Source organism: Erpetoichthys calabaricus, chromosome 11 (assembly GCF_900747795.2).
Source record: "Erpetoichthys calabaricus chromosome 11, fErpCal1.3, whole genome shotgun sequence".
Lineage (NCBI taxonomy): Eukaryota > Metazoa > Chordata > Cladistia > Polypteriformes > Polypteridae > Erpetoichthys > Erpetoichthys calabaricus.
The window spans coordinates 47,531,210-47,542,729 of record NC_041404.2 but is presented as its reverse complement, the minus strand read 5'-3'; the positions used below and the strand labels follow the sequence as shown (position 1 = coordinate 47,542,729).

The following is an 11,520-nucleotide window of genomic DNA, read 5'->3' as shown; positions in this document are numbered from 1 at the left end:
GTAAGATGTAGCTGCAAAATTCCAGAAAATTTGGACAAACGCGGCTACAGAAAGAGCAACAACCCCAGTCTGTGACTAATGCCAGAGAGATTCTTCTCTTTCTACTTTTTAACTAAGGTTTGGTTAATGTAACAGAACATGGCCAAATTAGGAAGAAAATCAAAAGACTACATCATTGGTCACTTCCATTTGACGAAGAAGAAAGGGACGTGAGAGCCGCTTGGATTAAGTCACAAACCGAACAACACGTCACTCGCCTCCCTTTCCAAGAAAAACGAGGCTTATTTGCATAGGCTGCACAAAAAAATGAAATGCTGATTTGCACTTTTCCGGCTGGTTATTTGAGCTTTCAGTAAATAAGTTTGCTCGGGATATTTTTAGATGTGTGCGTATGTAATAAATGTCCTACAGCACCCCAAACAGTAATTATAAATCATTAACCTAAGCAAAAATATCTGACTAGAAATGTGTCACCACTGGTGTGTCATTTTTTACGTTTTAGTTGACGCGTGTAAGTGCCACATGGGATGGACTGGCATCCTAGCAGAGAAAGACAGAAAAGTTCCTTACCTGAACAGGAGGCCCCAACTGAATGGATGAACATCCCAACTAGGACAGAAGAGGTTCCCTTTGCCTGGATGGGGAGTCCCAGGCGGATGGAAAGGCGTCTTAACTGGTTATACCTTCGGTACCTTTTCTGGCTGGTATAGAAGGGAAGGACAGGAAAGAACTGTCTCTCTCTTTGTTTTATCCCCCAGTACGCTAGATGGCAGCGGTGCCTATTCAGACACCAGCAGAGAATACTGGGAATTGTAGTCCGGTAATGCAGCCCAGCAGGGATCCGGGGGAGCCACAAGAGGGCACTGCAAGGAGTTACACTCCCTGCTATTTCGGACTTCCACATGACCCAGACATGCGTCCAACGGGCAAAGCCCTGGCACCAGAAGTACTCCTGGGTCCTCAATAAGAGACCGTGCTGCTTTGTTCAAGCTGGGAGGAAGGAAGACAAAACTTGACTGGAGGAGAACAGTGCAGTAAAGAGAGGAGAGAAAAGGAAGAGAAAGAAAGAAGAAAGTTGTGTATGTGCCTGTGTTTGCAAAGTATCTATAAATATAATTCACTAAGTCCATGGAAAGCAAGATGCACGCAAGACAGAGCCCCGTCCACCAACAATTCACTAAGCAGCCGACCATGACACTCAAGACAGAGACCATGGGATACGCACGACTGAGCCCCGCCCACCAACTCTAAGACCATGGGATACGCACGACAGAGCCCCACCCGCCAACTCTAACCCTCCTCCTGAGTCGCTTTCTCCCGCGTCCACCCTTGCTATCGAGGCGCATCGCTTTCGTCTGTGTACACCTGTGACATTGCCTTCACATTGTTCAACAACTATATGGCGACATCGACTTCTCAACTGTGACTCCGGAACAACTCAGTACGCGAGCTATATTAAGCGTCACCAGCGAAGACTCGCTACACCTTAATGAACAAGTACTGAAACTTATCCCTACCGACAAAGTAACTTTCACCAGCGTTGACTCCATCGTCACAGATGATCCCGCAGATCAAGTTTCATTCCCCGAAGAATTTCTTAACAGTCTTACTCCCACTGGCATGCCTCCGCATAAACTCAAAATTAAAACAGGTTCAGTCGTCAATCTTCTACGAAAAACCTCATGCCAGCAAGAAGTCTCTGTGATGGCACTAGACGGACTGTTACCAGCATTCACCACAATGTAACTGGAGTGTAAAACAATCGCAGCTCCTACCTCACAAACTGTCCATATCCCCCCGGATCTCCCTGACCCCATCAGATTCAAATTTGCCTTTTACTTTTACACGCAGACAATTTCCTGTTAGATTGGCCTTTGTAATGACAATTAATAAGGCACAGGGCCAAACTTTCAAAACGATATGTCTGTATCTGCCAAACCCAGTTTTCAGTCACGGACAATTTTATGTTGCTCTCTCCAGAGTTCCATCTTTTTATTCACTCACAGTCATATCCTCAAACCTACCCCATTTGGACAACTGTGTCATTCAGGAAGTGTTCACCTATCAATAAATAATTATGCAAAGTATGCTACGCCGCAGGTTGGCTAGTTTGTAATAAACAACCCCTTTATATGAACCTGGGTTCCCCCTAGCTTTCACACATAGTAGACCAGTCCTAAAACACATCAAAAAAATTGGTTGCCATAAAATGCCAGTCATGGTGGCAACAATGTCCATCCATCTTCCAAAACTGCTTGGCAGGGTTACGGGGCAGTTGGGGTCTGAGGAACAATCCTGGGGGGTAAAATTTATGCAACAATCAGTGGAAACCCAAAAATAACACACAATTTACACACCCTTCTGCACCACACTGTTTCTACAAATCCCATACTAAATGCAATATAAACAGACACGTAGCACCTGGATGGACACACTGCACTGTAAATGTTAAAGCTGAATGCGTCCAACAGAGAGTAACTGTGGGACAGACAGAAATCACCTTAATGAAAGGACAAGTGTTTGTGTGTCTGACTGTGTGTCCGTCCAGTTACTATGTGTCTGTTATATGCCATTGGGTATGGGATTTGTAAAACTGTGTTAATGTTTGTGATGCACCATCTGTTGGAATGACAAATGCAATGCATTTTTTTTACTATATGCATTACGAAATACATTTCTACAGAGGGTGTCCTGAAAACATTAATGCTGAATACGTCCAACAGAGATTAGCTATTGGACAGATGGAATTCAGCTTATCCACCTTAATAAGAATACAAGTGTCTGTCTGTGTGTCCATCTAGTTGCTATGTCTCTGTTATCTAGCAGATGGCAAAGCACAAACAGCTTTTACTAACCCCATACCAAATGGTAAACAACAGACACATAGCAACCAGTAAACAGTAATGCTGAATACATCCAACAGAGATTAGCTATCGGACAGATGGAATTCAGCCTATCCACCTTAATAATAATAATAATAATAATAATAATAAACCTTAATACAGGTGTCTGTCTATGTGTCCGTTGCTATGTCTCTGTTATCCAGCAGAAGGCACAGCATAAAGATTAGCACTGCTTTTAATAACCCCATACTAAATGGTAAATAACAGAGACTTAGCAACCAGACAGACACACTGCACTGTAAACATTAACACTGCATACGTCCAATAGAGAGTAACTGACAGAAGGACAGAAATCACCTTAATGAAAGGATGTGTCTGTATGACTGTCTGTCCGGTTATTATGTCTCTGTCATGCAGCCGATGGCATATCACAAATACTAGCACTGCTCTTATGAATTGTGCAACAGATGGCGCATCACAGTCATTGACACTGCCTTTATGAATTGCATAGCCAAATGGCGTGTAACAAAGACACAGCAGCCGGATGGAAACATCGCACTGCAGAGAGTAAGTACCGGGCAGACAGAAATCAGCTCATCCACCTCAATAAAAGGACAAGTGTCTGTGTCTCTGTGCGGCGGTCCGGCTGCTGTCTCTATTGTCTTGGTCGTGAAATGACGCCTCCTTCTGAGTTGCCCTTGCTGGGTGGTTTTTCATACTGGGGAGGAAAACTAAAAGACATGATGTTAGTTGCAGCATCCCCCCTCTCAGTCTGAGGTGGAACCTGGAGGGTGACCCTGCGACACGCATGTGTGGCACTGTATTGTCTGACTTGTCTGTAGTTGCAGTTAATTTGGACCGCTTAGCAGAGATCTGTTTTCACTTTGACATTTTTCTATTGATCGGTGTCAAAAAAGCAAATGAAATTCACTGGGATTCAATAATATATAACAATCAAATAATGTTTGGGACAAAGAGCTGTTTTTTTTTGATTACCTTCTCCGCTTCACAGTTTGAAGTTACAAATGACACAAATCAGACATCATGATTGAAGTGCACAGTACAGACTTTCATTTCAGGGGATCTGCAGACATTTGGTCAAATAACACCTTTTTCTACATAGTTCCCCATTTTGGGGCATCATAATGTTTGGGACAATTGGTGTCCCATGTGTTTGTGATTCCTCAGGTGGGTTTCATGGCTTCATCAGATACCTCAGCATGCTTCCACCCTTTGAAGTCAGTAGTTGCCATTGTTCAACATGAGGACAAGAGCTGTGCCAATGAAATTCAAAGTAGCCATTATGAGGCTGAAAAACAAGAATCAAAGCATTGGAGACATCGGTGAAACCTTAGGATGACCAAAATCAAATGTCTGGAATATCATGAAGAAGAAAGAACACACTGGTGGGCTCAGGAATCACAAAGAGACTGGTAGGTCAAGGAAGACCTCTACTGCTGATGATAGAAGAATCCTCACTCTGGTAAAGAAAAAGTCCCCAAACGCCTGTCTGACTGACCAGAGACAGTCTTCAGGGGGCCGATGTGTGTGTGTCAGAGATGACTATCACCAGAAGACTTCATGAGCAGAAATATGGAGGACACACTGCAAGATGAAAAGCACAAAAACGGGATGGCCAGATGACAATTTGTGAAAATTAGAATTCTGGGAAAAGGTCTTGTGAACAGATGAGACAAAGATGAACCTGATCAGAGTGATGATGAGAACAAAGTGTGGAGACCAAAATAAACTGCCTGAGATGCAAAGCAGACCACCTCATGTGTTAAACATGGTACTGGTAGTATTATGGCTTGGCATGTATGGCTGCCACAGGTCCTGGCACACTTCTCTTCACTGCTGAAGGCAGTGGCATAATGAATTCTGAGGTATGTAGAAACATCCAGTAAAGGCCTCCAAACTCAATGGATGGCGTTTCATCCTACACAAGACAATGAGCCACACAGACTGCTGAGGCAACACAGGAGTTTATCAAAGCTGAAAAATGGGAAATTCTTCAATGGCCAAGTCAGTCACCCAATTTAATTCCAACTGAGCAGGCTTACCATATGTTGAGGAGAAAACTTAAGAAGACAAGCCCCCCAAAACAAGCCAGAGCTTAAGATGGCCACATTAGAGGCTTGGCAGAACATCACCAGAGAAGACCCTCAGCACCTGATGGTGATGTCTATGAATCGCAGACTTCAAGCATGTGAGGGATACGCGACAAAGAACTAAATATGACAACGGCTTTAATAGACCTGCCATTGCTGTGTCCAAACATCTTGGTGCCCTGAAATGGGGGGACCACGTAAATAGAAAAGTGTTGTGTGACCGAAATATCTGCAAATGAGAGTCTGCACTGTGCACTTTAAACACTAAGTCTGAATTGTTTGATTTGTGATTTTAAACTGTGGAGCAGAGGGGCAAATCAAGGAAAAATGTGTGTTTGTCCCAAACATTATGGGGGGCACGATTGGCACTGTGTGCTCAGTAGTAAATCTGATGTCTGTGGGCACATTTTGTGGATGAACTGAAGACTTTTAGGGGATCCCAGTCAGAATTCAGCTGTCCACGTCTGTTATGTGCCAGTAAATAAAGAGACAAGCACACATAAACGTGTCGACACACACCCACGGATATGGACGGAGAGATTCTAACCAAAAAAAAAAAAACATGGAAGTGTAGCAATAGATCAAATATCAATCAAACAAAGAAGCACATAAATAGAACCCTTTTGTGCAGTAAATAAATACATACATGAAGAAGGTGAGGCGATTATCCATTAACGAGCTGCAGCCCAAGTAACACTTTTTGTTAATAAGTACTAAAACGTGGGGTACATCTCTCAGACTTTGCTACTTTTAAGCCTGGTATAAAAATGGCCATGGAGCCTGTTTGGTTATCTCTCGATCTCGGAGAAGGTTGCTGTCCCGCTGCTCTTTCTGACTTTCTGCCGCCTTGCCCAGTGGAGACACGATGACTTCTCGTGCGTCTCCTGCACTGTCCAGTCCACGTCTGGCTGCGCAGAGGCCTGTGGTCCTTCATAAGATAGCTGCCAGCCCACTGGCCGGCCGACATGGTAACTCCAATCATTTCTTTTATTTTTGTCTTGTGTGTGTGTGTGTAATATAGCTGTTGGTTTTATGGTATGCAGTCATGTTACTCTCAAAGCCTTTGTTTGATGATAGTCCATTTTAATATTTCATGGACCGGCCTGTTTGGAATTGACATGTTATTCAGAAGGCTTTCATTTTCAGGTAATCTCTAAATAACTCATCGCAGGCGGTAAATCACTTTTATTCCGTAAGGCGTTATTTGCTACTCCTCGAAGTGCTGAATGATTTCCACGCAGGCTATGATGCACTTAACTGTGTTAATGCTGAAATGAGTTTACTGCTAAGTCAATCAGCCTTTGTGTCGAGGAGTGTGTGGTGACAGCTGCCACCAAAAGCTGAGGAACTACCATTACTGAGGAAAAATAAATTCTCCTAAAGGACAATGCCTAGCAATCCGAAAAACAATAATGTTTTGTCAGAGAAACTTGTGCTGACTCACCTAAAGTGCGTTTTAAAATGAATCGATCCTGCAAAACAAAGAGCTCTGACGCAGTCAGGGGCTCATTGGGCTGATGGTGACAAGACAGAGAGAGTGCGGCCTACGCTATAAAGAGAGGTCTGAGGCGCTTCACAAGCATAAAACTCGTGGAGTTATAATATACGTACGCAAGAGGTGGCATTAATATTTACACTTCATAATGTTATGCTTTAAATGACTCATTTGGGAAGAAACTGTATGTCTTCCTAGACATCACTAAACAATCGTCTCGTGGGGACAGTGTGACAGCCCTGTTAAGACACCTGAGGTGTCCTCATGTTTCTTTTCATGATTGTTCAAGCTTTCATTTTCTTCTCGTTGCCGTTATTAAAATCTGTTGTACTTGGAGTAGTCAGGCCCTTTCACTTTCTGCACCCTTTGTTGTGTTGTAGATTTCATTTTAAATGAATACATTTTGCTGTTTTTGCTCATCGATCTACTCTCAACAGCCCATAATGACAAAGTGAAAACATGTCTTCAGAAAAGTTTACATGATGTTAAAAATCAAAAACTGAAATCTGTCTGTCCAAGAAGTATTCGGACCCTTCATTTAGTAGTTCGTAGAAGCCCCTTTGGCTGATTTGGGGTTCTAGTGAACCCCAAATGGGGGGAAATGTAGAATATTTGTAAAGCTGATGATTTGCATATATTGAAAGAGAATCATAAGCATATATGACAATACATATTATATCCTAATGCACAATAGTATAGTAAGGGTTAAACTATAGAAAGCCTGCACCTGCATATTTTATTATTTTCCTCTTTGCAGCTACAAACCACCAAATATCTTGCTGCTAAGCTTAAAAACTTCAGTCCAGGACACTGTGTACTTTGAGAGGGCTAAATTCACCATGGGCAGCACAGTGGCAAAGTGGGTAGTGCTGCTGCCTCACAGTTAGGAGACCCGGGTTCGCTTCCCGAGTCCTCCCTCCGTGGAGTTTGCATGTTCTCCCCGTGCCTGTGTGGGTTTCCTCCGGGTGCTCCGGTTTCCTACCACAGTCCAAAGACATGCAGGTTAGGTGGATTGGCGATTCTAAATTGTCCCTAGTGTGTGTGTGTGTGTGTGTGTGCACACCCTGCGGTGGGCTGGCGCCCTGCCTGGGGTTTGTTTCCTGCCTTGTGCCCTGTGTTGGCTGGGATTGGCTCCAGCAGACCCCCGTGACCCTGTAGTTAGGATATAACGGATGGATAAATAGGCCATTGTTTTAAGAAAGGCAGCCATTGAGGCTTTGCAAAAAGCAGATAAGCTGCTTGCTTCCAGGTGCAGTGACTGGGCCTCTGCCTCCCTGACAAGTCAAGGAAAATGTAGTTTAGAAGAAACAGTGTTATTGTTTTAGGGGCCCAATATCTTATGTGTGGGTCAGAATAATTCCGACTTACTGGTGGGAGTCGATTGATAAATAATTTTTGGACTTCTGCACAGGGTATGAAGTAATGATGGCAGTTTCGGTCAAGTGATGGACATTAGGTAATAATAGGAAGAGCCAGGAGGAGGAGAGTATTTTGCATAAGTGATAAGAATTGTAATAAATGTAAGCTCACTGAATTTGCTAATGGCTCATTTTACATGATTTGGGTCTGTGTATGCATCAAGCAATAAAAATTCTGCCTTCCTGAAACTCAGTGTGCCTTCTTTGGGCAGCATGTTTTTGACACAACAGCTGTAATTCCAGCTTGGAGTTTTCTTGGTAAGTCTCTCCAAGATTTACACACCTGCATCTGGTCAGTTTATCCCATTCCTGGTAGGTCCTCTCCAGCTGTCTAGAAACCACCATTTTCAGATCTCTCCTTGGATGTTCTAAGGTGTTTTAGACTGCAGGGACTTGTCTCAATGCCACTCCAGGGTTGTCATGGATGTATGCTTTAGGATGTCCCCAGTCTGAGGTGGTGTGCACTCCGGAGCAGACTTTCCTCATGGACCTCTCTATATCTGGATGAATTTGTCTTTCCTTTCATTTTGACCAGTCTCCCTGCCCCCTGAAAATCACCCCAATAGAATGATGCTGCCACCACCGTGCTTCACTAGTAGGCATTAGGCCAGTGATGAGCAGTGCCACATCTTCACCAGACACAGTGTTTGGAGTTCTGCCTAAAGAGATCAAGTTCTGTCTCATCAGACCTGAAAATCTTTCTCCTCACTTCACAGAGTCCTTTAAAGGCTTTCTGGTAAACCTTTTCTTAAGAGTGGTGTCCGTCTAATCACTCTACCATAAACCCCGGGATGAGTGCTACTGAGATGGTCATCTTTCTAACAGGTTCTCCTGTCTCAGAAGGGAACTTCTGAAGTGACATTTGGGTTTTTGGTCATCTCCCTCACCTCTCTCTGCCTGGTTACTCAATTTGGCTGGATGGCCAATTCTAGGAATAGTCCTGGTGGTTTCAATCATCTTCATCTGGGCTCCTTGGAACATTCAAAAGTTTTAGAAAAGGTTTTATGCCCCTTGCTCTGATCTGTGCCTCCCCGTAGTTTGATCACGGAGGTCTGCAGAGAGTCCCATGGATTTCATGGTTTGGTTTTCGTCCTGACATGCAGTGTGAATTGTGGGACCTTCTATATACAGCTGTGTGCCTTACAGAACAATGTGAAATCAGTTCGGTTCACCACAGATGGGCTCCAATCAAGTTCTAGAAACATCTCCAGGAGAATTAAAGCAAACAAGGGGTACCAAACCATAATTTGGGTCTGAATACTTACAGAAATGAGAGATTTCAGTTCTTGATTGTTAATAAATTAGCAAACTTTTCTGAAAACGTGTTCACTTTGTTATTTTGGGGATTTGATGATTAAATATACAGCACAATAAAGTGTGCAGAAAGTGAAGGGGTCTGAATAGTCACTGAAGTCTCTCTCTCTCTCTCTCTCTCTATATCTATATATATATATATATATATACATATATATACATACATACATACATATACAGGGCCGTCTTAACGCATGGGCATGCTGGGCAGTTGCCCAGGGGCTCCACGCTAATCTATGCATTTTGTGACTTGCTGAGTGGTTGTGTAGGTAGGGACCCCTATAATGCTGTTAAGCCAGCCCTGCATATACATACATATTATATATATATATATACTCACAAGCCCCTTTACTAGATACACCTTACTAGTACCGTGTTGGACCCCCTTTTGCCTTCAGAACTGAACTGCTGTAATTCTATATGGACCATGTTGTGAAGTTGTGTCTGGAGGCATGGGGTGCCCTTATAGGTCACAGACCATATACACTCACTGGCCACTTTATTAGGTACACAATGCTAGGACCCAGTTGGACCCCCTTTTACTGCTGTAATTTTTTGTGGCATCAATTCAGCAAGGTGCTAGAAACATTCCTCTGGGATGTTGGTCCATATTGACATACCATCACACAGTTGCTGCAGATTTGTCCATGATATGAGTCTCGTGTTCCGCCACATACAGTATTCAAAGATGCTCTACTGGATTGAGATCTGCTGACTGTGGAGGCCATTTGAGTCCAGGGAACTCATTGTCAGGTTTAAGAAACCAGTTTGAGATGATCTGAGCTTTGTGACATGATGTGTTATCCTGCTGGAAGGAGCCATCAGAAGATAAGTACACTGTGGTTATAAAGGGATGGACATGGTCAACAACAATAATCAGGTAGGCTGTGGTATTTAAACAATGCTTAGTTGGCACAGAATGGCCTAAAGTGTGCCAAGGAAATATCCCCACACCATTAAACCACCACCACCACCACCAGCCTGAATTCTTGATATATGGCAGGATGGATCCATGCTTTCATGTTGTTGATGCCAAATTTTGGGCCTACCATCTGAATGTCACAGCAGAAATTGAGACTCATCAGAGCTGTATGAATTGTAGCCTCAGTTGCCTGTTCTTAGCTGACAGAAGTGGCAAGTGGTATGGTCTCCTGCTGCTGTAGCCCACCTGCTTCAAGGTTTGACATGTTATGTGTTCAGAGATGCTCTTCTGCACACCTCGGATGTAACGAGTGCTTATTTAAGTTACTGTTGCCTTTCTATCAGCTCAGACCAGTCTGGCCATTCTCCTCTGACCTCTGGCATCAACAAGGCATTTCTGTCCAGAAAAATGCCACTCATTGGATATTTTCCCTTTTTTGGACCATTCTCAGCAAACCCTAGAGATGGTTGTGCGTGAAAATCCCAGTAGATCAGCAGTTTCTGAAATACTCAGACCATCCTGTCAGGCACCAACAGCCATGCCATGTTCAAAGTCACGTCAATAATTTTTCTTCCTCATTCTGATACTCGGTTTGAATTTCAGCAGGTTGTCTTCACAATGTCTACAAGCCGAAATGCACTGAGTTGCTGCCATGTGATTGGCTGATTACATATTTGTGTTAACAAGCAGTTGAACAGGTTACCTAATATATTATACTGTATATACTGTATCCATCCATCCATCCATTGTCTCCCGCTTATCCGAGGTCGGGTCGCGGGGGCAGCAGCTTGAGCAGAGATATACTGTATATATATATATATATTATATATATATTGTGACCTCTCTCATCGCGCTAAGTACCCTAATTCGCTTGCGGTACCGATGTATTTATGCAAATCCAACAGAGTTGCTGTGGGCCGAGAGCAGGAGGGGGCAGGGCCTTCCTCATTCACTCACCAGCCTCTGTTCAAGTTGGTCTATGTCTCACAATGTGTTGGAGTGCACCTTGCCTCTGCTTAGCTAGCGATATCTGTTTGTTCAACAGACATTATCATCTAAAGATTGTTAAGGAGTAACATTTGACGTTTTTGAAAGAGAGATAAGAGCTCCATTTGTTTTTGAGGATAGCTGCTGATTGCCAGAGATATCACGGCCATATACTATTCTCCCCACGTGGGGGACGCGCTCCCGTCAGAGCTGAACACGATCAGAAACAGTGCCGACGTCTATTGATTTTTAAAGTTTGTCCTGTTTCATTACTATGTGGGCGAAGCTACGGGGTACAGCTAGTATATATATCTATACTAATAAAAGGCAAAGCCCTCACTGACTGACTGACTGACTGACTGACTCACTCACTCACTCACTCACTCTCACTCATCACTAATTCTCCAACTTCCCGTGTAGGTAGAAGGCT

General features: G+C 43.5%; 1 protein-coding gene across 1 annotated transcript in view; it reads left to right on the top strand.

Moving 5' to 3' along the window:
- The first annotated feature begins 5,625 nt into the window (after positions 1 to 5,625).
- The window catches only part of slc34a1b (solute carrier family 34 member 1b), a 42,530-nt gene continuing 36,635 nt past the window's right edge, over positions 5,626 to 11,520 (top strand). The window contains exon 1 of the mRNA XM_028812541.2: positions 5,626 to 5,922. Coding sequence (XP_028668374.2) covers positions 5,820 to 5,922 — 103 coding nt within the window. The 5' untranslated portion in view covers positions 5,626 to 5,819. The remainder of the gene's footprint in view (positions 5,923 to 11,520) is intronic.